The sequence below is a fragment of the Scardinius erythrophthalmus genome (assembly GCF_964197995.2).
Source record: "Scardinius erythrophthalmus genome assembly, chromosome: 7".
Classification (NCBI taxonomy): Eukaryota; Metazoa; Chordata; class Actinopteri; order Cypriniformes; family Leuciscidae; genus Scardinius; species Scardinius erythrophthalmus.
The window spans coordinates 23,802,253-23,829,575 of NC_138227.1; the positions used below are offsets into that span (position 1 = coordinate 23,802,253).

Below are 27,323 nucleotides of genomic sequence, written 5' to 3' on the forward strand. Positions count from 1 at the left end.
TAACGAAAGAAAGACAATGATATAAACAGAAAAAGGAACAGATCATCAAACAAATAGCGTAAAAGCTTCACGGTTTGCTTTACTATTTTTCAACCCAAGTAGTAACTCAATATAATTTTTCATATCTATCCGAAATAACAAAACGCTGACTCATTTCCATCTTTAATATACTCATAAAATATATATTTGTGTTAGCACGGAAGCTCGTCCCGGAACTCAGGCGCGCGTTCTGATTGGTCGAGACAACTGTTCTTCCGTTGACGACACTGCGCTTATTGGCGGGATGTGTTAAACCAGCAATATGCACGCGCAGAATAAACAGATCCCCTCAGAAGACTTCAGGGAATAAAACATCTTCAATCGGCGATGAAGAAGACATTTCTAGGAATATCGACAAGTCAAAAGTTTCAAAAAGCTTTTATTTGTGTCAGCACGTTCATTTACGGTCGTAAGTTACAGAACTTCCAGTTCTGTTTCCTGTTGATTGTAGCTAACGTTAGTTCAGATAGCGTTGTAAACATAGTCATATGGATGACATAGAACTGCTGCTTTCAGTGACAAACTGTTACTTGAGAACTAGCCTACGTAATATAAAAGTCAGAGACACTGATGCTAGAGATACATGTTACATTCAGTTACGTTTTTAAGTTTGTTTCTTTGTTTATCTGTAGGTCCAGTGACAATATTATTGTGCTTGGTTCAGATTTAACCCCATCACACTCATGGCAGCATGTTTGAAAATTTCTATCATCGCATTGACAAAGGTAGGCACTTCAATAATATGAATACTAAAAATATATAATATATTATAATGATTATTATATTATTATGATTATTACTAGTGTTATATAACTATAGTCATATTATTATTATTATTATTATTATTAAATTATTGACTCTGTTTTATTGTGAATTAAGAGCTTGGACCCCTTAATCCAGACTGGTTTGAGGAGTTGACTGCAAAAGCTTCCAGAGATGAAGGACGTCCTGACAGTTCGAAAGCTGAGCAGGAGGAGGACACTGTCAAATCACCAGAGACATCAGCCCTGGCCAGTCAACTGTATTCTACACCCAAAATATTTAAGCAACAACACTTTCAGTCCCCTGATTCCATTCCTAATGAAGAGTCACCTTGTGAAGGTATCATAATTGCAGTGTTATGTATGACGTATGTGTATATAAAGGACATAGTCATGTACTGTACAATTGTTTTCTTTCCACCCAGTGACTAATGCAGACTTATCAGCTTTTCCTTGGTCAGAATCGAGCCCTTGTTTGTTTGGCTCAGCCAAAGACAGGTAATTATGTTTATGAGTTCTATGAACTTTATGTAAAATATGTAAGTCAAGCAGAAGGTTAATGTAAGTTTCTCTCCTGTCCTTTATGGTCACAGATTTGATAGATCCTGTGAAAAACCTAGAGATTGCTTTGGTAAGAAAGTTTTAGATTATCTTCCCTCTTTTATTTAAAAGTTAAAAAAAAGTCATATTTGTTAATGATTTCCATATGTGATATTACAGGCCTTCTGGAGACACCAAAAAGGTCTTTGGTAAGTCAACACAAAATCACAAACCTGGTCATATCATATTTACTTTCCTAATTCATGTTATTGGTCATGCTTTTTTGCTTGATTCATCCATGGCATGCATGTTTATCTAATGAAAAAAAAATGCCTTTCATCAAAATGTTAAAACTTTAATTTTGGCTGGTTCACCAAGCCCTCTTTTTTATTTTATTTTTTAAATTACTTTCAAACCCTCCTGACTTCAACCACCCATTTCAGGAAAGTGTCACATTACAGAAAAAAAAAAAACTGGTTGCGAACACAGTTTCACATTGACTTCAGAAGGCATTCTAGACATGAATCATGATGTTGAGTTTGATCTCTTCCAGGCACGTTCAGCAAAGCTGATATCTGAGAGCCTTGGGGCACAAATCAACCCTGACTTATCTTGGACCAGCTCCTTTAACACACCATCTTCTTTGACTCCCACCGTGATATTGCGTATGTATGAATATTCTTATGCTTTGTCTCTTTAGTAGTGAAGAATGTATGGTTTACAATTAAAAACACTAGATCCTAATGTCGAATTTCTCCACATTACAGCTGTAATAATAACTTTGTATTAATACTTACTGTTGAATATGTTTCACCTTTATTAAGCTTCAACAAGAAGATGAGCTCGCACACATAATAGTAGAAGATTTCTTACCAAAAAAAAACATTATTTAGAGTCCAAATGCAAAGACAAAACTTTTTCGTCATCAGTGAAGTGATATCGTCTACTGTTATGTGTTTGAGCTCCTCTTCTTGTTGAACTTTGATATGTTTTTGAGCTTACGCACCAAAGTATCTACAAACGTTTTCAGTATTTGCCGCAGATTTTTTACAGCTTCTCAGCTGTTTTTGACCTTTATTAGGCTGTCAGGGATAATATAAATTTATTTCAAGAGTCCTACATTAAAATGATATAATTGGCAACAATATATATTTTGAAATAAGTTAAAACCTTTTATATATATTGATCAAATGATGAGTGAAAAAGTCATCAATGCTTCAGATACTTTGAAAGATTTTAAAGATTCAATTCTGTCACACAAATTTTATTTGACAACTGGTGTTACAACCAGGTCAAACCTTGTATGGTATGATAGATATATTGACACTATCTAATAATTGTGATTTGAAGAAATATGTTACAATTACACCCTGACCTCCTGATCAGGTATGAGCTACTCCGCATGAGCTATTCTTCTTTTGCTTTAGCAAAAACAGAGGATCGCGGTCCTTCATCAAGTGGCCTCAAAGACAAGGAAGCAATTGTAAGTGCAAATCTGTTGTTCTGTACATAAAGAATAATACTGTATATACAGTATGTAATGTTTTTCTGCATTCTATGGCTGTAATTGTGTTTTTGCTTTTTGGATTATGGTTCCTAATATTCTGAGATTCTGCTTTCACCAACATAGAATTACCCGATGGCTGATGGCTTGTTTTCATTCTCTTCACACTAGTTTGTGCGGAAACTGTTCCCATCTCTTTCAAAAGTCTCTGCAAGCACTGCATCATTAAATGATACAACATTAAAACAAGATGGTGAGTGAGATACTGTATATTTGAAATTATTGTTTTTTATTATGAAATGCATACACATACCAGTAACTCTGATTAGAAAATAATTGGGATTATTTTGTACTTTTCTCTTCAATAACAGCCAAAAATGAGACTATTCTGGTTGATGACTTGGGAGAAAATCCTGTTTGCTCTCCAAATACATCTCTTGATACAAGTGGTCTGTGGAAGCAGACGGTTCCCAGCGCTATAGAGGATGGGGATGTCCGGACCACAGTGCAGAATGTTCTTGATGGTGCTGAGGATGCGTTATCAATATTCTTCAGCAACAGTACTTCAACTCTGCGGAGAATCAAAACCAAAGAGAGGATCAGAAGGAGAATATCCGATTCTTCAAAGGATGGCAAATCGCTTGTTCTAACTACAGAGCCAGAAGAGATATTAAAGGCTGATGTAGAAACAAAAAGCCCAAACAAAAATAAAGATATCATTCAATGGACCCCACTAAGTTTATCAGAATCTATACTGAACGGAGGCTGTTCGGGGGCGTCTTTGATAAACAATCTCAACACTGTAGCATCCAGTGAAACTAATGGTTGTACTGTTTTCAATTGCACTGGAGAAAGTAGCCAAACTTTTTCACAGAGTGTAAGACTCAGATCTTATCCAGAAGAAGCTGAATGTCAGAAGACTTTGTTAGACAAAACACCTGCTTTCATGCTCTCTAGAAAGTCCAGGAAGTTTGTGTATCAAGTGCCAAGTTCCGATTTGTCAAAGACTGTAATTGAGCACAAAGCAGCTCTACCAGTATGTTCGGACCATACTGTCAAAGGTAAGATTGTTCTTGTATTAAATTCTCTTACAAATATTGTGTGTGTACATATTTTTGAACAGCTTTTTCACTTTGCATTTTACAGAAAATTCCTCAGTTGAAAAGGAGTCTAGTGACCTTAACAAATCCAGATTCGCCAGTGAATATGCAATCAATAATCAGACACAGCAACAAGCCGTCGAACCGCTATCTACAGAACCCCATGATTTCGACCACGGATTGGATATGACACAGCTTTCCAAAGCATTTGCAGAGGATTTCACACAAGAAATAAGGCCTGGATTGCTGCTTGACGTGCCTGTGAAGAGTGACCAAAATGGCCAAGTGCAACCTAAAGCTGAGTTTGAGGAGAACAAAGTTGGTAATCACAATGACATCTCTAATTTAGCAGACATGTCTGTCAACTCCCCAAATAAGTCAACGGTCATGCTCACAACTTTTGATATCAGTCATGACAGTGGTTGCCCCACCACCTTTTCAGATTTGGATGGTATGACAGCCTCATGCGCAGACATCAAGGAGTTTTGTCCTACATTTCAAACTGCAAACAACAAGGCCATTTCCGTACCAAGTGAGGCTGTAATGAAGGCCAAAGCATCATTGGATGAAGCTGCAGGGGACTGTTTGAGCATCACTTTAAATCAAACAACTCCAAAACATTATCAAACAATTGAAACATTGTGCAAATCAGTTTCAGGAAGCACTAATGCAACCAGATCTCCTGTAGGACAGTTCATCTTCCCTAGCCATGCATCAATAACGTGTGTTAGTGATGCGCCAAAAAGTGACAGTCCAAAGAGCTTTAAAATGAATATTTCAAGTTACTCTTCACCACAGTCAAATGAATCTGATTATAAAACAGGTTCAAAGAGGAATAGTACAGCTTTAGATGTTAGTCTTCAAACAGAGACTCTTTTGAAAGAGAAATTGTGGAGAGATTCATCAAAGTGCATTAATCAAAAACTGGATTTCAAAAGAAATGCTGAAAGACAGACTGTGTCCAACATTAACAGCACACACAAACCCACTGCAGTGGACTCCTGCCGGGATGATGTTGAGAAGAATGGCACTTTGACAGCTTCTCAAAAGGCTGATGTTACAGAATTGTGCAATCTTTTGGAGGAAGCAAATAGTCAACATGAATTTACCCAGTTCAAACCGACAAATCTTGGCTCTGAGAACAACACCACTACAGAGAGAGAGGACTATGATCCTGACATAGTCAACGGCATCGACTTTGATGATAGTTTTAACTGTGATTTTGTGAAAGGAAAGCATCCAGTCAAGAAAGACGCTTCTTCTGTAAACAGTTCTGATCATATTCAAATTGTAGATGCTGCCAAATTATGCACCATGTCAAAGGAAACACGGAATGGTACTGTGCCTTTGTCAGTGACTGACAATTCTTTAGTTGATGGATTGAAGAATGTGCTGCCTAATTTTACTGATAATACTCAGTTCCACTGCCTTGGTTTTAAAACTGCTGAAGGGAAACCTATAAGCATCTCAGAAAAGAGTTTAAACAAAGCAAAGAACTTTTTTGAAGAGGGTGATCAAGAAATCGAGGTGGATATTGGAGTAATAAAATCTGAGTATTCTGAAACAAAATTTTCAGCCAATACTTCTGACAGTATAAGCACAGAAAATAAAACCCACAATGTAAAAAATTTACATTTCGGCTGTGTAAATGTAAATGCAGCTTGTAAAGAGATAAATGAGCAAGTGGCAGGAAATGCAGGAATGGAGCAGAATTGTTTAGGTGAAAAAACAGATGTTGTTTGTGTTGACTCAAATAGTCATTTTGGATTTATTACATCTAAGAGAGCAAAGCTGAAAGTGTCTGAAAAGGCGCTTTTGCAAGCAAGAAATCTTAATGATGTTGACAGCTTGGAGTCGCAAACTTACGTACTCGCTCTCCACGCTTCTGGAAACCACGATGCCTCTATCTCCACGACTAGCCTTCAGAAAACAAAAGCTGTTTCTTGGAGTGAAAATATAAAAATTAATCAGCCAGACTCAGTGGTGGTAAATCAAATATCTGATGTTCCGGATATTCCTTCCTTCAGCAGTGAGAATGTCTTCCAAGAACAGAAATCTAGCAATGATGGTAAAGAAGTTTGTGCAAATATATTTCCTTCAGAAACTTTTGTGCCTCAGTCAGGGCAAGGCTATGGTTTTCAGACCGCCAGTGGGAAAGGAGTTTCCGTTTCAGCCAGCGCCCTTAAGAAGGCAAAGGGCATATTCAAAGACTGTGATTCAAATATTAACAGCTTGGAATCTGCAAATATGGAGGAAAAGAATGACAAACTAGTTGAAATCATTGAACCAACAAATGCATCCATTTCAAATTGTAAAAGTGTTTCATTTTCAAATGTGGCTACGGCCAAAACTCTTCTCAGGGACACTGATCTGATTAATGACTTCTCATTGCAGTCCTCTTTGGACCAGCAAACCCCTCAGGAAAAAGTATGTGAGAAAAAATGCATTCAGAATGAATTCTCTGAGTTGCTTCCTCTTAACGGTAACTGTGGTTTCAGTACAGCCAGTGGTAAGAAGGTATCCATCTCAGCTGGAGCAATACAGAGAGCTAAGGATGTATTTTCTGAGTCAGTTGATGGTATCTCATGTGCTAATATTTCTCCAAAGACAAAACAGGTTGTCGATAACCAAACAGACTATATTTCCTCAAGAGAACACAAAGGACTCTGTACAGCAGGTGGGATGAAGGTGGCTGTCTCTGATACTGGACTACAAAGGGCAAAGTATCTCTTCAGAGATTGTGAAGAGGAGAGTTTATCATCCAATGATCTTCAGCACCAAAACTGTAAAGGTTTCAGCGATGTCTCAGAAAAGACACTGATTAAGGTAAAACCGGCATTTGCAGGTTCCAGTGACGTCCCTTTCAGCCATGAGCCTGAAACTGGGAATTCTTCAGGAAAAACGGTAGGATTCACTACAGCAGGTGGAAAGAAGGTGGCCATTTCTGCCACTGCACTTCAGAGGGCCAAGAGTCTGTTCAACGATTGTGAAGAGGAGGTAGCTTCTGTGAGTCTTCAGCACCAAGCCTGTAAAGGTTTCAGCACTGCCAGTCGCAAAGATGTTACTGTCTCTGAAAATGCATTGAGGGAGGTTAGAGCGGCATTTGCAGATTGTGAGGATGCCTCGTTCAGTCATGAGCCCAAAAATTCTTCAGGAAACAATGTAGGATTCTCTACAGCAGGTGGGAAGAAGGTGGCCATCTCTGCCAATGCACTTCAGAAGGCCAAGAGTCTCTTTAACGATTGTGAAGAGGAGAATTTAACTTCTGGGAGTCTTCAGCACCAAGGCTGTAAAGGTTTCAGCACTGCCAGTGGCAAAGATGTTACTGTCTCTGAAAATGCACTGAGGGAGGTTAGAGCGGCATTTGCAGGTTGTGAGGATGCCTCGTACAGTCATGAGCCTAAAAATTCTTCAGGAAACAATATAGGATTCTCTACAGCAGGTGGGAAGAAGGTGGCCATCTCTGCTACTGCACTTCACAGGGCCAAAAGTCTCTTTAAAGTTTGTGAAGAGGAAAATGTCGCATCTGTGGAATTTTTATCAGAAAAAGTCCTGCCTCAGACTAAGAGTTCTCATAGAAAAAGTGAGGACATTGTGGATGAAAACCTAAAGTTTGAACAACTAAAAAAGAAAAACTGTGGTTTCAGCACTGCTAGTGGTAAAGGTGTGTCTGTATCAAAAGTTGCCCTTGAGGAAGCTTCTAAATTATTCAGAGACTGTGATGCCCAAGTTACGGCTACTGATAACCAACTGCTACAGAGTGATTTCTCAAAACGCTGTACTCAACATATAGAGAGACGAACCGAAACCACTCTACATCCTTTGCCATCTAAAGTAACTCAGAATATACCTGCACAACTAGACTTGAACTCTTTGGATTTTAACAGTTGCACAGACACCCAGCAGGAGTACTTTGAGCAGGAAGCGATGGCTTGCACTGAAGCTTTACTGGCAGATGATGACCTGAATGAATCGGCCAAGTTGGTGATGTCAGAGGGCACTGATTACCAAAAAAGTCTATCTATTTATGATCGACAGACACAGGGGTCTTTTGACCAGAACAGGAGGAGAAAACGTCAGTTTGATTCCTGCAGTATAGCAGGTATGGCTCTGTTTTATTTTGTAAGGGCAACTGTGTGAATCAATACATTTGATATTTTAACCTCTCATTATGTTAAATACTTTTAGATTCAGGGCAGCCTCCTTTGAAAAGACAACTTCTCTCTGAATTTGATCAGACTTTAGAAGCAAAATCCTCTGGCCTCAAACCACTAAAAAGCTGTCCGAATGGTTTGTTTTGTTTTTTGTTTTGATGGTTCTTTATCAGAAAATAAACATAAGTAATATATCTATCTAACTTGTTCCCTTTTACAGGAACTCTAAAAGACAGACGTGTCTTCAAATATAATGTCCTCCTCAAGCCGAATGTCACTGCTCCGGATTGGTAGGTTGTATGCTTTACTGGTTTTAAGAGTTAGGAATTCAGCATTTAGTATCACAAGACATCTTTAATTCTTACAAATTATCTTTTATATATGCAGGCATCATGTGGGCGAAAAGTCAAATGACCTCGAAAAACATTGTTCTACTATGTCTGTCCAAAACAGACGCAACTCAGACACAAAAGGAGTGGTGTTTGTTCCCCCTATTCAGGAGGTTATGATGACTGGTACATCAAACTGTCAAAATGTCTCTAAAGTGTCCAGTGGTTTTATGCCACCTTTCAAGAAGGAACACAACGAAAAAACTGATCATAGCAATCAGATGGACCAAAAGATGAAGGCTTCTACCGGTACATCACATAGTGACAATGACCTTCATGAGGGTTTTAAGCCTAGATCAACCACTTCAGTGGAAAGCGTAGTGAAAATCATGAACACTGAAGAGAAAGGTACCAATTTACTGTCTCTTCTAATTTGATTTTTATCTCTCAAAATACGTGTTTCATAATCTTATGGTATTTTCTATGGCAGTGTCCAAAAATGTAGAGATAGAAATTAATTTAAATACAGCAATACTTTTTTTCTTGTGATGTTAATAGACACTGAGGCATGGCAGGAGACCTTGGCCCTAGCCAGGGATATGCAAGACATGAGGCTAAGAAAGAAGAAAAGGCAGACTATTCGTCCTCTACCTGGCAGCCTTTACCTTGCTAAGACTTCTGGTGTCCCCAGAATAGGTCTGAGATTTGCAGTTGGATGCAAATGTCCTAGTCAATACACAAAGGAAGAGGTACATTTTTTTTATACTTTTTTGCTAATTATTTGACTGTTTTTAAGGCATTGAAAAATTACACTTTGTGTACAAATTTTTCTCTCTCCGTCTTAGCTTTATCACCATGGTGTGCATCAGACTGTCTCAAAAATAACCAGTGAAAATGCTGAATCATTCCGATTTGACTGTAATGACTTCTTCAAACGTGAGCTTCTCATTGAGTCTGGTGCTGTCCAGCTGGCAGATGGAGGCTGGTTGGTTCCAGACAGTAAGAGTACTGTGGGCAAAGATGAATTTTATAGGTAAACATATTACATGCTGATGCATATGGTGCATTTAACACTATCAATGCAAATAATAGCTTGTGGTAATAACGGCACAATGAGATCTACATACTGAAAGGCACTGTCATCTTGCATAACAACATTGTTCATTGAAGTAGTTTATGTATCATTTTGTACTTTTATTTGGCAGTGCATTGTGTGACACCCCTGGTGTTGACCCCAAACTGATCAGTGATGCCTGGGTGTTCAACCACTACCGATGGATTGTATGGAAACGGGCCTCCATGGAAAGAACCTTTCCAGTTTTGATGGGTAGCCTGTGTTTGACTCCAGAGCAAGTACTTCTGCAGCTGAAATTCAGGTATTGAATCTTAGTAAAGCTCATATTTTTGAACCCAAAAATGAAACCATTGTAACTGTTTAATATTTGCACTTAGATATGATGTGGAGGTGGATCACAGTCAGAGATCTGCTCTTAGGAGGATCATGGAGAGGGACGACACTCCAGCTAAGACATTGGTGCTTTGTGTATGTGGTGTTGCTAAAACTTGTCAAAATTCAGAGAAGCCAGAGAAAGATGATAAAACTCCCAATGCAAAGATGGAGTCCTGTGTGATCTGGCTCACAGACGGCTGGTACGCCATCAAAGGCATGTTGGACCCTCCACTCTCTGCCATGCTGAACAAGGGCCGTCTCCGAATCGGTGATAAGATTGTTACTAGTGGAGCAGAGTTGTTTGGTTCCCAAGAAGCCTGTTCTCCACTGGAAGCTCCTGAATCTCTGATGCTAAAGGTAAAGTTTGAGTTCAACAACGATGATCCATGCGATATAAATCCTGTCAGACTTTGTTTGATTTGCCATTTTTTTATTTCAGATTTCAGCCAACAGCACAAGACGAGCTCGATGGGACACTAAGTTGGGGTACTATCGTGACCCTCGGCCTATCAGGCTCCAGCTATCCTCATTGTACCCTGCTGGAGGTGTTGTGAGCTGTGTGAACATTGTGGTGTTGAGAAGTTACCCCACTCAGGTCTGCTTCAACTCGACAGCTCTGAATGAGACATTATCATCTGTAAAGGTTGAATGCATAATTTTGCTTATTTTCCAAACAATTGACTGACTTTCTCATCAAAAAGTGGATGGAGAAGAAGCCCAACGGTGTCTTTATGTTTCGCAATGATCGCGCCGAAGAGCGAGAGGCCAGAAAACACAGCAACTCAAAGCAAAAATCCATGGATCTCGTTATTTCTAAAATACAGGCCCAGTTCGAAAAAGAAATGGAAGGTAGGGTTTCATTATATTTGCTTTAATTTTTTAGACATTAAACTTTATCTGGATGTTTGTATGTAAGGACTTTTGATGAGTGTTTTCCTCCATGTATAAGGTAATAAGAAAGGTCGAAGGCAAAGGAGGACATTTAGTCGACATGAGATTGAAGCTCTGCAGGATGGGGAAGAGTTGCATGAGGCAATGGAACAGGATCCTGCTGTTGAGGTGAACTTTGGTTAATTTTAATGCATTATACCTATGCATATTTTTTGCCATTAGGAAGTAAATAAACAAAAACAACAAATAAATTGGCATTGTGTCAAACCATGTACCAACATGGATCCTTTTAATAAAAGATAATTTATTTAACTCTATACGCTATTTGAGTAGACCCATGTAAGTGAGAAGCAGATGGAGGCGGTGAGTAAGTACAGACGCTGTCTAGGGGAAAGAAGTCAGGCAGAGCTGCAGGAGCGTGTGCATAAGGCTGTAATGGAAGCTCAAGAGGCTGAGGGTGGGTTTCCCAATCGAGATGTCACTCCTGTTTGGAAGCTCAGCATTACCGACGCCAATGACCTGCAGAACGACCGTGGTGAGTCAAATGGATATCATCTTTACTCTTTGGTTAGATGTTGCAGTAGCCATTTTAACCTGTTATGGCTGGGTGCCATACATTTTCCTAGTTTACACGCTGAATATCTGGCGCCCGTCGCGGGACTTGTATGGCTTGCTAAGAGAGGGCCACAGTTACAGGGCGTATCACCTCGCCACATCTGAGGGGAAGAAACGCTCAGGCATTGCTCACATACAACTCACTGCCACCAAGAAAACACTCTTTCAGGATATTGAGGTAAACTTAGTGTTGAACAACTTTGTTCTCACCATAGGCTGATTACTTTCTCTTTAATGATTACATTTGAAATGGTCTTACAAAAAATCTGTTTGAGCCAGGTGTCTCCGGAATGGTTGCATCAGCATTTCCGTGCTCGAGAGTGCGTACGCTTCAGAGAACTTCAAAACTCTCAATTCAGCTCTCCTTGTGGGGAGGTGGACATTGTGGGATATATTATCTCCATAGTGGGCAAACAAGGTTAGTTGCATTAATTTGCATTAAAACGTCCATCATCTTGTGTAAAAGCTGTTTTTGTTTACTCAAACTGTTTCATCAATCCTTAATATTTTCGGACACATTTTGACTGTTTAAATGTCTTCTCAGGAAATTGCCCGGTACTGCATCTTGTGGATGAGAACTTTGATCTGGTCTCTGTGAGAACCTACAGTAGCCTGGAACAGTTGGCTGTAGAAGAGCTGGTAAAGCTGCGAGCACTGATTGCTCTTAGTAATCTTCAGGTGAGACCGCTCTCTGGGCCTGTGCCAAGCCTTTATGCAGGAGAACAAACACTATTCTCCGTAAACCCCAAGGAATCCCATCTGCAAGAAGCTATGACCCATCTGAAGACTTTTGTACAGGTTAATGAATCAGCTTTTAAACTTTCGTATTTAAGTACATGCAAAATCAAAGAGTGATTCCTCATGTCTTTTATTGTTGCTGATTAGACTTGTTGGTTTTTTACACAGACTTGTGAGGAGTTTTTCAGCATTGCGGAGAAGAAAGTCTCAGATGTGGTTCCTTTAGGTGTCTTGGATTGTTTTCAGTCTCCAAGAACCCCTAGTGTGCAGTCTTATCCAAAAATTAACGGCAGGGTTAGTATTCATTTCTTTTTATGTGGAGAAGTATTGGTTTTATTAGTGGTGCTTATTAAGGCAAGCTTCACTATAATTATTACTTTGTTCCACACCGTTTGTTCTGTAGACATGAAAGCTCCTACATCTTCAAAAAATGTAGTTGTAACTGTTGTCAATTACCAATAAAAAAATAGATATTATAATTGACATTAACCATCTTATAATTATTATATTTATATATATATATATATATATATTATTATTATTATTATTATTATTATTATTATTATTATTCTTTAGAAGCAAATCATCATATTAGAATTATTCTGAATGATCATGTGAACACTGAAGACTGGAGTAATGATGCTATAAACAATTCTGCTTTACCTTCACATGAATAAATTACATTTTAAAATCGATTAAAATAGAAAGGTTATTTTAAATTTAAATAACACTTTACAATATTGCTGTTTTATCTGTATTTTGATCAAATAAATGCAGCCTTGGTGAGCATAATAGACTTTTAAATCTTTTCTTATGGCCAATATTTATAAATGCACTCATGTATGTTCATTAGATGCAAAAAATCTATTATGCCCTGTGTTGAAATTCCCAGGTAACCCCGCAGCAGAAAAGCAGCGGTTTCTCGCCTTTCACCCCATTGAATAGAAGAACACCTGTGTCTGCAAGTAACAGTGAGGGAAAAGACCCCAAAAACTTGAAAAGAAGACAAGGTTTGGACTACTTATCACGTATCCCGTCCCCTCCACCAATCACCCCCCTGAAAACTAGAGCTTCTCCCTGCGTTAGCAACACCTTTAATCCTCCAAGGAGATCTGTGACTCCTAAACCTCCACAGAATGAGTCACCTCGAGCCTCGCGTCCCCCACCGGGAGAGGAGAAGTGGGTGCATGATGAAGAGCTGGTGATGATTGACACCCAGGCGTTACTGGATGGGCTAAGAGAAGGCTGATGGGAAAAGAATGACTCTCCTGGTGAAACACTAAATGTGAGTTAAGACACAAGAACAAATTCCAGCATTCAAGTGATTGAGAACTATGGGTAATGCAAATACTGTTCACACTGTGTTGGCAGAGAAAGCAAATGGCATATTTTTGCTTTCTGGTTACCTGGTTTACTGTGGTTCTCAAATTGTAAACGATATGCAAGGTATGCACCTTTTTACAACTGCTGCAATCATTTTTAAAATTCTTTCTTGTACTTGATTGTACTACTAAAGTACTGAAGTTAGTAACGTTCAGTGGAAACAGTATATGTAAAAATGGTTTATATATTTTAATTTTTATTAAAAGATGGAAAGTAATTTCATGCAGAGGTGACATTCATGACATTTGCGAAGACATGCACTATGTTCGAATAAAACAAACCACTGATAATACTGAAAATATTAAACTTTTGCACATAACACGCAGTTTGTTCTACTGACATGAATAATGCACAGCTTACTAAGAGGGAGGTGTTATTTTTGTGTATGTGTGCTTTTCAAAGGATTCAGACTTCTTTTTTGTCCTGAATGACTGTAAAACAAAACAAAAAACGTTTAAGGAAAGATTTGCACCAAATATTATATTGACTTGATAGTGTGATCTTTGATAGAGATCACCTACAATGCCCTAGCATCATAGTGACAAATTTTGCATAGGCAGCCACGCACTATTTCTTCAGAAATTGTTAATATTGATCTTAAAATTGATTTCACAATCCGTTGTGTAGAAATGTCTTCTATTAATGAACAGCAGGTGGAGCCTTAACACTTGCTATCTGCCATTTTCATATTAAATCTGAAGAAATGAGAATGGAACAAGTAATATGAATATATTTCTTAATAACCACAAAAAAATTGGCATCATAGATAGCAGTGGGTATGACAAACACAAGTTTGACAATTTTCTTGATCTTCGTGGCAAACTCGCTGGCAGGCTTATTTAACAGACCGCAAAGGCAGACAAAAGGGGTTTCTTTTACAAACAGAACTGTGTCATATTGAATCATCTCTGATCATAATATTACAATTCCAGACATCTGCTCTAGAGAACATATAGAATGTGGCCACTGACTGGCTTTTCAAATCAGTTTAGGGTTTTGGAAATTTAAAAGCAACCCCATAATCTATTCACTCGTCAAGGAATGTTTCAGAAAACCACAGACATGCCAGATTTGCAGTCCGCAGTTGCAGTTAGCTGCCATCAGTGGCTTTTAGTTTTACATCTATCATCTCATCATTGGGAATGTGCTGACTCAGCACACATCCAGCTCTATTTTAAGATCTTTGGCCCACAATGATAAAGATAGCTGACACTCCTGTTGTGTAGCAAAGAGACACAGAAGATGATATCTGTTAGTGGTTGACAGAGAATAGAATTATTGTGGTCAAAAATGTTTCCATGAGCCTGGATCTGAAAATACTTGTGGTATAATGAAGTCTGAAGTCTCAGTTTTTTTTTTTTTGTTTTTTTTTTTTTGTTTTTTTTTTTTTTACTAGAAAACCGGCCTGATATACAGTATTGTAGTTTGTGGTCTGTAAGATATTTTAATGTTTTTGGGAGAAATCTATTATGCTCACCACCAAGGCTGCATTTATTTGATAAAATATTATTCCAATTAAAAAATAACACAACTTTTATTTTTAAAAATGTTTTTTTATTATTATTTATTCCTGTGATGCAAAGCTGAATTTTCAGCATCATTACTCCAGTCTTCAGTGTCACATGATCCTTTAGAAACCATTCTAATATGCTCATTTGGTACTCAGTTATTATTTTGTAAAAACCGACAAAAAACGTAGTAAGTTAATATCTGTTTAACATTTGTCATGTTTTCCCACATTTAGGTCTATCTCTCCATGTGATAGTCATTATTTTTGTGAACTGCCTCTAGAGTCCTGATGGTCTGCTTTCAGGCAGCTGCTCAGAATTGTGTTTCCTTTATTTGTAGTGTTGCTGCCATTCGAATTAATGCATATACTGTATGTCCATACATAGTGTCTGGCACTTCTGAATATTTTTATATCCGTTCCATACTGCTTGCCATGGCAAGGATGAATATTACTATTTTAGATGTTTTCACAGCTCTAAATATTAAAGACCCCCTGTGGTGAAAGTGAAGTTTTTAATGTTGTTTATATGTCTATGTATGTGGTGTTTTTAATGTTTTAAGACAAACCATGTGCAAATTCATAAGTCGACACCATTTCTGAGTATTATACAGTGAACCAAAGACAGAAACTACCTTGTAACCAATCACATGCTTTAGCATATCATTAACTATGTTTTGAGGCAGGGGAGTCTCAAGAGAAGCCAGGTTATCAAGGTATATTCTTCTGTTGATGTGAAAAATTGGGTGCATTTAGCTAGCCTGGCTAACGTCTGGGAACCACATGTTCATTTTCTCGTATTTGAGGCGTGGTTTACGAATGCCCAGATCCGTTTATTGGGCGCTATGAATGTCTATCAAATGCGCCTGTACGTAGCTCATAGCCAATCGCTTCAATTATACCAGATGACGTATGTAGAGCATAGACAGTAGATATAGAGCGACAGAAATTCGACGAGGAAGAACACGTTGGGTCAGAGATTTATTTGTACACGATGGCGTTCAGCGAATATTGCCGTTTGTGCAAGATAAACATGAGGGTAGAAGGTAACTTCGCGTCTGATGCCATGTTGAATCCATAGATATAAACAAACTGCTTCGGTGTCGTCATCGTCTTGCTACTCCCTCCCCGTTCTGTGATTGGTTCCCTTTTTCAGGGGAAAATCTGGTCCATGGTGTCCAGGCTGCCTAGCAGCGTGAATAAAATCGCGCTGCGAGCAAGGCAGCATGGGGAAACCCAGGCTAGCATTTAGCAATATAGCAGGTGAATTGTGTATATCTTGTATATTACGAAGTTATGATGAACTGTGCCTTTCTCCAGTGACATTCTGAGTAGTTCAAAGCGTTTCTAAGGATGCTGATTTTTAGAAGGCAAACAGCGATGGCGAACAGAAACATGGTTTGTGTAACATTAGCAACACATTAGCTGTTTGATAACGCAGTCAAGCAAAACGCTAATCATATTAATTACCGATAAATATTAAAGAGTGATACCATTGTGCAGTGTTTACCACAGTAAAGTTGAGTGGATCAGCTATTCTGAGCTAGTGTGAGTGAGTGGAGGCGGGTCTAATTTGCATATTCAAGGATCTGCATAAACTAAATGAAGGGTTTAGAGTTACATTTTAAGGAATATAAAAATAAAAAACTTTTAAATATGTAATTTTGGTGATTAAAGATGAAGATTTAGAGGGATCATATAATGTCATTTTTGTACAAGTTAATATGATTCTTTAGGGTCTAAATTAAAAGTTTATAATATACTTTAAAAATTCTCATTAGTATTGTAAGAAAACACTCATTTTACCTGGTAAAAAACAGCTGTTTTCAGCACGCCATTTAAGTGCATGTGTCTTTAAATGATAATGAGCTTTGCTCACCCCGCCCCTCTGTTCTGTGCATACACCGTTTGTAATAATAACACAATAACACAATAACCATAACGCGTTGTTCATTATAAACGTGGGATTATGAATTATATTGAGAACGTCATACATAGAAAACATGCCGTAATGTACCTGAGTGTAAACCTTAGCCGCATTCATCGTGAAGCGTGCAGCAAGCGATTTGCAAAGATTAATATAAAGATTAAAAACGTTCGGTCAATAAAACGTTACACTCACTTACTTCTTCTGGAGGTGCAGCAGAAACACGAATAGTTAGTACCGATCCTTTTTTCAGGAGCAGCTTCTTAGCAAAACCAGCTTTATACTGACCCTCGTTTGTAAAGCAGTCTGGTGTGTGAAATGATTCGCGTAAACATGAAAGCATTGACGTTGATCGTGGGGAATATTCCCTTCGAAAACAAACTCAGCCACTGCGTCTTCAGCGTTTCGGATTTAGGAACATCAACATGACTGCTGTGTTCATTATCACACCCAAGAACAGAACACCACAATCGCTTAGACGCCATTCTGCTCATAGACAGTGCTCCAGCTATCAACGATGAACGCGCCAGTCGGCGCGTGCTATGATTGACAGCTCGCTCACGAGGGCGGGTCTGTGTTGAAACGCTGCTGTCAATCAACCATCGTGGGAGGGGCGTCGATTTTGTGACGTCACAAAATCGAACAGCTTGATTTTAAATGGGAGGAAACATATAAGATTTAAAAAAAATCACTGGATGGATTTTTATCATTTTATGATGGTTGTGTACAGGCACTGCCAACACACATTTCAGTACAATCAGCTTGTAAAAGTGCATGTACCATTATATGACCCCTTTAAGGGATAAAATGATTGATTTCAGTGGGACTTAAACAATTCTTCAGAAAATGTAAACATTTCTATTAATGTGCTTTAATGCGTCACCCAGCCATTTGTCCCACCCAGAATCAAACCTTTATGTTTGTAGTCTTGATCTTAACCCATTATACTACCAGGGCCCCATGATCTAAGACTATCAGTACATTTGTACTTTCCGAGAGAGTAGATAAAGTATGGTTTAATTACCACTCTTACAACATAAAACCTAAGTCCGTCTTCATCCGCTGTGAGCTTCTCTAATCCACCCTCTTAGCCTGATTCTGGCTGCCCTCTCCCTTGACTCTGCTGAATGAGACCTGATGGAGAGGAGTGGAGTGGACATCTGATAGGCCCATATCCTCTTTGCATTCCCAGCACACTGAACAAATTAAGGGTCCTGTTTAGCCAGATCCCTGAGCTGTGCTTTAGACTAGACTCTTTATCTAATAGTGATTCAGGAACTGTTGTCATGGCAGACTTTTAGCAGCAGCTGTAAAACCACATTAGAAAAAGCTTATTTTAACCCAAGAATACAGAAAGTGCCATTCTAATGTAATTTTTAGTGGTGGATTGGCAAATAGCTAGTGGATTCGTAAGTGAAAATGTAGTTGAAGTTGAGTTATATTTACATTTAAATCCTCTGACATTACTTTTTTTTTTTGCAATGTTACAGAATTGTAAAAACTTAACAAATTAGATAATTAATAACTTAAAACAGTGTTGCAAACATTGCTACCATCAATGGTTCTCTTTCACCGTACTTTGCTCTTCTCTAATGTATAAATAAGTCAAGGTTTGTGCAAACCCATTTTTATTAGCTTTTTTTTTCATGTCCACTACACTGGAGCAACAACAACAACAACAAAAAATCTTCATATTTAACCATTCAGTACATATGAACTAAGAGTTTACACACAGTATGTAAACTAGCATTGAATGTTTTGAAAAGAACATGTACTGTAACAATGAGCAATGTAATAAGAATGTAGAAAAAAAGGTAAGATGAAGTCTCAAAAACTTGTTTGATTCTTTTTGATAGTTGCAGAGGGTGAATCTGAGTATGTGTGTATATGCCTGTGGGTGTTTGTTGGTGTTTTTGTGTGTACATGCTGGTTTGATAAATATCTGATAGTGGACATATAGCATCAAGGTAAGTGTGTGTGTTGCTGTGCATTCACTCATTTCACATCTGCTGTTTTTCACTAGAACTAATAAAAAACTGAATGACAGTCTATGGTCACAACATTGAAGACAAAATCATATTATTAATATTAATAATTAATTTGAATAAAACCCTAATGTCCATTGCGATGGACATTAAACTTTAAAAAGATCTTCCCATCCAGATATTCCCATTCCATGAGCCTGTTCTCTTTCTATTCATTTGGATTCTTTGGATTGCTTTAATTAGGCCCTGTGATTGGCATTTGGTCAAGCACACATTGATCTTCCTGTTCCATGCCATTGACTTTTTGAACTTTCACTCTTAAGTCATCCTTTCACTCCTCCTCTTTTTATTTAATTTCCATCCCTTCCTCCATAACCCTCCGTCGCACCTCTTCCAGCTGATTTGCAGTGGAAATGAGCTTCACAGGCTGTTGACCTTGTAGACCCACCACCTGAGGTCTGGACCAGCAGAGCTTGCAGAGTGACCCCTTAAATTCACCCCGCTGTAAATCTTTTTATGCTCACTTTTTTCAACATTAATCTCATGAACATGCACAAGGAGAGAAGGATGTGCAATTTTGTCCAGGATTAGGAGTTTGGGATTTTGTGGCTGGTTTAGTTTAACTATCAGTTTATTTTCCATCCTGAACGAAAGTCCCATTTGATTCACTTACAAGGAAGTATAGTATCGATGGTCCGTGCAGCCAGCGGTGAAAATGATTTGAAGATGCTGGAAGTCATAAAACGTTCAAATTAAACAGAGCTGTTAAATGAAGAGTCTCATTCCCTGGGCATCGTTCATTTTTTCCATCAGAACCGTTTAGAGCAGATCGCCCTTGTAAATAAATACCAGTTTAATGGAATCTTCTCCTGACCTCAATGTGTCATTTGTTCCCCAAAACCATTTCATCCAGCCAGAACCCTGGCTTTTTATTGTTCACTTGAAATAGTTTTGGAACACCTACGTTTGTAGTCACATCAGCAAATATTAAATATTTCTGTCGATAAATGGAAAAATATCGCTGGATGACCTTCTGGCTCTGTCCTTTTGTCTCATGCTTGCTTTCATTCTGCTGACAATTTCTTTTTTATAATCTTTTTCATATGTTTTCTGTTGCTAGTTATATTAGCTTGTGATTCTTATGTGGCCTTGTTATGTAGATCTAATGAAGTCATCGAGATCAGAGTTTAATCTGTTATCGACTTCTCAGGATTAAAAAAAAAGGTGGCAGAAAGTTCGGGGGATGATGTCTCAGCTTCTTAGAAACAGCATGAGATCTTATGACGTACATCAGCATGACACATTCACTCCAGCAGGGTGGAAGAAAGGCTGAAATATCATACTGGAAGTGAAACTCTGAGACTAGACTAACAGTTCCGGACTCACGCTGTTTATTCAATCCAGCGCTAATTGTGTTGGCAAGAAAAAAAGAAACCTGCACGAAATCCTAAACGCCTTCCTATATGAATCTAAATGTATTTTTGCCCCATCATTTTAAACCCCAGTTTATAGTTTCTATTTAACAGATGGTGATTTGCTATTATTGTCTTACCCTCTACAGTCACTGTCTTGGATGCCCACACACCTTTCTTGCGATGAGTGATCTCATATCTTCCACAGTAAATACTCAAGCTGTGAGTAATTCTGCCAAGCATCATTATGTCTTGCTCCTGGCCGTTGTGCCTCATTAGAACCTGTTACCAGAGCACTCAGGCCTCCCAAAGGGCCCTGGAGGTGTTTTCTTAAGCCCTACACCAGAGGAAACCGTGTGGCCTGTGCAGCCTTTTCCGGCCTGTAAACGCTGCATTTATTTTCGATGCTCTCTTCCAGAAATATCTCCTCTCTAAAACAAGATGCCACGCGCCGAAAGACTGCCAAGCTCGAACCATTCTACTATAAGATGTAGAGAAAGAGCGTATAAAAGAAAAGGAAGTTAAAATAAAAAAGAGTTTATGTAGTGTTTAGACCAATTCAATTCTGACACATCATCGGGTTTTGTTGGATGTGTGTGTGTTACCCCATTTGGCGTCTGTCAGAGCTTGTTTTCGCCGATTGAACATGTTGAATCGGATTTAGAATGTCTGAGAAGTGACACGCTGTAATCTGGTCAGAGTTTTGGGAGCAGGAACAGAGAACCGTTTTTTATTCCAGAAAGGACTGTTTTACTGAAATATTTTGAGTTTCCTGCTTTCATTGTTTATTCAGAGATGTCACAACACTTTCACTGAATCTACAGCGTAACCACTGTAGTTTGATTCCCAAACTAATGACACTAAGCTGATTCATTTGGTGAATCAAAACGAATGACTCTTATGAACCGGTTCTTTTTTGGGAATCAAAAACATACAGTTTACAACGAAATTTGAGATGCACACTGTTTGCTTTTGGCAGTGGTGTTATACCAAATGCTACCTCTTTTTTTCTGTTTTGTTGTTTATTATATAGCTATGGCCAATAATTGGATTGCATTTGTTGGATTGCATCTAAAATGACCATGAAAGTTATTTAATAATTGAATAACTGTTTTGAGTGTATTTATTGTTGAAATTATTTAATCGTTTGGCAATAGAATTACATTTACCTTTTTTCTAAGTGTTTATTCCTTGCGAGTACTGAAAGATTTAATATTGGTACCATTAAGGAACCAGAATCATTTAATTCTTTATGATTTCTATTCGAGGTTGGGATGGATCTTTTGCAGGCATGGTGTTTTCTTTTGAGCTTAACTCCAATGCCCCACAGTTCCACTTTCAGTAACAAATTTAGTAATTTTTTATGTTTACATAATTCTGATTGTCATCTTAATTATAAGTACCACACCAAATCCATATATATATATACATATATATATATATATATATATATATATATATCTTTTTTTTGGCATTAGTTTTGTTGCACATCCTGAATTTGCAGAGTTAAGCCCTATTCTAACGGGGCTAGTTTTCTATACAAAGTTTGAGTTCCAATTCTTATCACTCGACGTCTGTGATTTCATTTCATCTCCATGTTGATTACAGAATCAACTGAGTGTGTGTTTTCCAGATGTGGGCGTTACAGAATGTCATGTGCCGTGCGTGAGTCACGTATATGTCTTAATTTATTCTTTGTTGATATGATTTTAATTTATTAATAAAAAACCCCATTTACGTAAACTTCACAAGTTTATAGCAGTGGCTGTTTATAATAAACTTGCATAAGTGAGCAGAGAAATCTAGACACGTATCTTACTTTTACTCTTAAAATGGGCAGTCTTCGCAGTTTCCTCGATTTGGCTCTATTTATTGATTGTATGTGTTATTTTTTGTTGGATACCATCCGAAACTAAATGAAAGCATGCCAAAGATTTATGCGCAAACGGAAGCTCTAGGTCAAAAACACATGAAGAGAAGTGTTAGGATAATACAGCATCAGCAATCACAGACATTTGCATTCGGATAGGATTAGATTTCTCAGAGGACCGTTGGGTTTGCCGAAAAACAGTAGGTAATTTGCTCGAGAATTTTTGCAGAGGTTGTGTGAGGAAAAACACTGGCTTGGCAGATTCGGACGGGATTAAAATCGCAAAGAACGTCTGAAACACGAATTTCTCTAACGACCCCCTGGAAAACTAGTCCCATCCGAATAGGGTTTTAGACGCGTTCCTGGGTCAACATGTTTTGTTGATCCTGGAACAACATTCCTGTCCGAAAATATTATCCTAACCCTATCCATAAGTTATCCTTAAACTGTAAACTTGTCCCTCAAATCTGATTGGTTGATTGGAATGTTGATCCAGGAACATGTTACACTTGGTGAAATCAGGTTCGGTTGTTAAACACTTGGTTCTTTTCAGAAGGCAGTGTTCTTTGTAAACGGAAGATGAATATGTTTAGTAATTTTTGCTTCCCGCCTAAACTGACACCACAGAACCAGCTGTCCCGATCGACCACAAGTTTTACAGTGTCGTTGTTTTGCCTCCGCTGTGTGCAGCTGGGGTCCTATCATGATAACACGGCAGCCAAATCTGCAAAAGGGATCAAATATGAGTTTCCTCCTAACAAACAGCCCAACACATTGCAATTACAACATCTGGCGTCAGCTGGGTACAGATGTCAGGCCATGCCCACACCCCTAAAACCATCAGGATGCGGTCCAGATGTGAAGAGGTCCATCTCACGTAAGTTACAGATGTTGCTGTTTCTCAGACCACCACAAGGCAAACTGTGCTTTTGTCTGAAGTACTTTTTAAATTTAGATTGTTTTGCTACACCCAGTATGCATGTGAAGCTGTGGGAAAGGCTACAAACAGCAACTGGGAATGTGATTCAATTAGAGTCAAGATTGTTTAGCAAACCAACATTGAGAACAGACAACAGTCCTGTTGGCTTTGTTTTGCTAGGCTTGCATTTGAACAGGCTGAAGTATGAGTGAGCAACAACATATAATGCTAAATGTTAGCATCAATTAAGTGATTGATGTGATTCAATTCCATTTTCAAACTGATTTGACACTGACTCATTTTGCTAAATTTAGTAGTAATGTCAACAATGCTACCGTTCAAAATGTTGTTGTCAAAACTTAGGACAATGGTGTTTGTAGTGCTATTCTCCTCCAGTTAAGCTGCAGGAACCAGTACAGTGCTATGTTCCCAAATTTCATCTGCCTTAACATTTTTCCTTGTTTCTGTCTCACTCACTCTATTCAAAATTGCTAAGCACTCCCATGCAAGACTAGACATATTTTTAAATTGGATTAATGCAGATGGGAAATCTCACAGGTGCAAGTGGGAATCTAAGCGCAGGTGCAAATGAAATCATTCCAATATTATCCTAGGATGTCTCAATCAGTCCACAAGTTACTGTCAATTCCTGAAATTGCTGAGTCTCAAAGGACATAAAAAGTAGCCAAATCAGTATTCCCTGTGTTGGCTATACCGAGGTGACTTCCTGTTTCAAATATATCTGATTATGGGTTTACCTTATGCAACCTTCCTGCTGTACAGTGCTAATTAATCTTTTTCAGATATCATGCATGTTAGATTAGACATGAGATGTAGGCGAACACCTGTGGACTAATTTGAATTCATACTGTCCAATGTGTGGGAAATCTGGTCTTAAGTTCTCAAGATGTTTAAAAAATATATAAAAATTATTCAGCAAGGATGCATTAAATTGACATTAAAGACATTTATAATTTCACAAAATATTTATTTTTCAAATAAATGTTTTTCTTTTCAACATTTATGTATCACGGTTTCCACAAAAAATATTAAATATAGCGCAATTGTTTTCCACCTTGATAATAATTAGAAATGTTTCTTGAGCATCAAATTAGCATATTAGAGTGATTTCTGAAGCATCGTTTTTTGTTATTATTTGTAAAATTACAACCAATTGTCCTTCAGCATTACATTTTTTATTTGGACTTCATTAACCAAAATTACCTTCCAACATGTGTAAATAATTCTACAGGGTATGATTAATGTAATAGGATTAGATTGTGTTCATTGAGAACTAAGTGTTGTGGTCGGGATGAGTGGAGACATGATGAGATGCGTTACACCTCATTGAGGGGGTTTGTACCTTAATGTGCTGTTCATGAGGGATGTTAGCACCAGATCCGGTCCAGGCTGATCCCGCTCTTCCGTTTCTGTAAGATCCCTGTAGGGATTGGAAAAACACTTTGGTGGATATTACACCCTGTTATTCTTTCTCTCCGCAGTCCCTCCAACTGCTTTCTGTCTTTGGGCCATTAGAATAATATCCCAATGTCTGGGTCAGGAGGAAGAACATCACAAGTCAATCTCTGAACCCACTCCTATTATTATTATTATTATTAGTAGTAGTAGTAGTAGTAGTAGTAGTAGTAGTAGTAGTAATTTGTTTACATAATTCATATATTTATCTCCACAGCTGTGATGGAGCATAATTTTTATGCTAAAATTGAGTTATGTGTTATATATGTTATGTTATGTTATATGTTGTGCTGTGTGTTGTGTTGTGTAATGTTAGGAAATATTATGTTATTTTATATGCTATGCTATGTTATGCTGTTATGTGTATATGCTATGCTATATGCTGTTATGCAATGCTATGTTATGCTGTTATGTTATGCTATGCTATGCTTTGCTATAATATGCCAAAATAAGTTATATTACTGTGTCATATGCTTTGGGATATGCTGTGTTAGTGGATTAACTATTAGTGAACTTTCCCTCCAATTATTATTATTATTTATTTTTTGTATTTTTTTTTTTTTTTTTACAAAACTTACATTGTGTCATTACATTATTCTAAATTCTGAACCTTTTCCTGGTTGATTAATGGCTATGTGAATAATGTGCATCAATATGACTTCCATAGACTGTGCATTAGTAAATATTTTTTAGTAAATCATATTTAGTATATTTTAGTAAACAATTAGTAAATATTTTTTCATTTATATATATTAATGTCAATTATTCAAATGCTCCCTATTGATTCTAATTACCCTTCGGTATGACACAGATTACGTAAGCATACCATTTTCTTTTTTAGAAGTTATATTTGTATGACCCTAGTATTTTGTTGATGCTTTCAACATCCTGAAATATTAGGCAACTTATAAAAATAGCACACCTTACTCCAGTCTCCCCTAAAGATTTTTTCTCTTCCTCTAGAATTCCTTTCTGAAATGTATGTTGTTTGGAGAAAGGCAGTTATTCTCTCAGTTGTCATCATCATCATCATCATCATCATCATCATCATCAGTGGTCATTACATGTGCCTATATTCCCTTCTTCCATGTTCCCCTTCTGTAAGTAATCATTACGAACATGGTTCATGTGGTGATTGCTCCACATTTAAGCTTCAGGTATGGCTGAGCTCCAGTCTGGGATTCATTGTCTTGATAGGTCTGGGTCCACAGAGCCTACGCTTGACAGATTGCAAGGCCGCGGCGAGTAGAAGATGAAGTTAACTTGTAAACGATGCCTTTCTCAGCTGTGTTGATTAATATTGTTGTGCTGACATGGATGAATTACTTTTAGAGGAGATGTTGCCAAAGATCTCGATTGTAATGCTATTACATTATCTTTTAATTCTTAAGGGGTATTTTGAAATTTTACTTGGTGGAGTGCAGAATTATCCTGCTCATGTTGTATCGATTAGTGTCAACAGGATTTAAGCCATTGAGGATATGTGTAATTTATCCCAACCCATTTGATTTTATCATTAAACCGAACCCCACACTACCAGAAAAGACGTTGACATGGGAAAAGTTCAACGCAAAGTGGAAAATTTGCATTTGACCTCAGATTACCATCCCAAAAAACCCATCTAATCATTTCAAAACGGATGAAGTTCAAATTTTAAGCTTAAGCAAGAACCAACTCTTTCTTTCAAGTGGCTTTCGCTTGATCTATCCTTCTTATTCGAAGTAACCAAACGGTGCATGGATAATCTCTTTATGTGGCAGATAACCAAACGTCTCTCGCCGACCCCTGATACACGTCTCTGATCTTTGGCCCATTTGATCTCCTTCATTTTCAAACCCTTCATTTGTTTACGGCTTGGCCCGCCAGATATGATGCTTTTCCAAAGCAGTGAGTCATGGCTCCCGTCTCCTCGTGTTTTGCAGCGCTGTCCAAAACCCTGAAAGACTGTGGAGGGAAAATAGACATCCTGACATCAATGGTCCAAAGATTCTCTGATTTGTGTCCACGTCTACATCGGCATCTCCTTTCAAATCATCCTATGTTTACAGGACCGTAGGTAAACCTCTGACGGATGACACAGGATATGTATTTTTAGGGTCGGCCTGGTCAGCAGACCTAATTGACTGCTACTGATTATAGTATTTATGTAAACCAACTCGCCCTCAGCCGTAATGCAGTCTTAAGTGCGCTGCTCATAAAAACATCTGTGCATGACTAATGTTGTTACGTGACGTGACTGAGTGGACTTCCCATGGGCTGTCTATCTATTAGATTTACTTCAACCCCACCCTGGATTCAGATCCAACATGCACAGCTAACAGGGTTTGGTCCTGAAGGTGCAGCACAGTGCTTTTCCTCACAAAACCATAATATACATCAATTAAAATGTATGGGAATTCTGACCACTTTGATAAGATTTATGGTTATTTTTAAATGTCGAAAGGTATGGTCATCCAAAATAAATCCCATTCATTTCCATAGACTTTATGGAACGTGATTGTTCACTATTTGAACACCAGGGATAAAGATTGCTTGTACTTGCTAATACTATTGTGCAAGTATTTCCCTTTACTTACAATGTTTGGCTGGATGTTTAATCCGAAATTGGATTTAAGTAAAAGACATAAAAGCTTTCACTGTGATTTATTGGGATATGTGGCTCTGGTTTTACAGGGGGCTAGAAGAACACAATAACAAATATATGATCCATGGACTGCTACAGG

At 38.0% G+C, this 27,323-nt stretch overlaps 1 protein-coding gene across 2 annotated transcripts; it reads left to right on the forward strand.

The window, feature by feature from the left end:
• Positions 1-208: 208 nt before the first annotated feature.
• brca2 (BRCA2 DNA repair associated) lies at positions 209-27,323 on the forward strand. 2 transcript variants are annotated; one of them, XM_081370427.1, is made up of 28 exons: positions 209-448; positions 672-764; positions 919-1,140; positions 1,226-1,298; positions 1,394-1,431; positions 1,521-1,549; positions 1,894-2,005; positions 2,768-2,823; positions 3,016-3,097; positions 3,216-3,905; positions 3,991-8,046; positions 8,133-8,234; positions 8,319-8,388; positions 8,486-8,835; positions 8,986-9,176; positions 9,273-9,460; positions 9,633-9,803; positions 9,880-10,234; positions 10,317-10,472; positions 10,579-10,726; positions 10,827-10,936; positions 11,102-11,303; positions 11,395-11,561; positions 11,663-11,801; positions 11,928-12,181; positions 12,290-12,415; positions 13,014-13,406; positions 27,274-27,323. In XM_081370427.1, exons 2-27 carry the CDS (start codon positions 731-733, stop codon positions 13,368-13,370), a joined length of 8,478 nt encoding a protein of 2,825 aa, XP_081226553.1. In that variant the 5' UTR covers positions 209-448; positions 672-730; the 3' UTR covers positions 13,371-13,406; positions 27,274-27,323. The 2 variants fall into 2 exon arrangements, with proteins under 2 accessions (XP_081226553.1, XP_081226552.1); XM_081370426.1 differs by lacking the exon at positions 27,274-27,323 and having other exon boundaries at positions 13,014-13,828.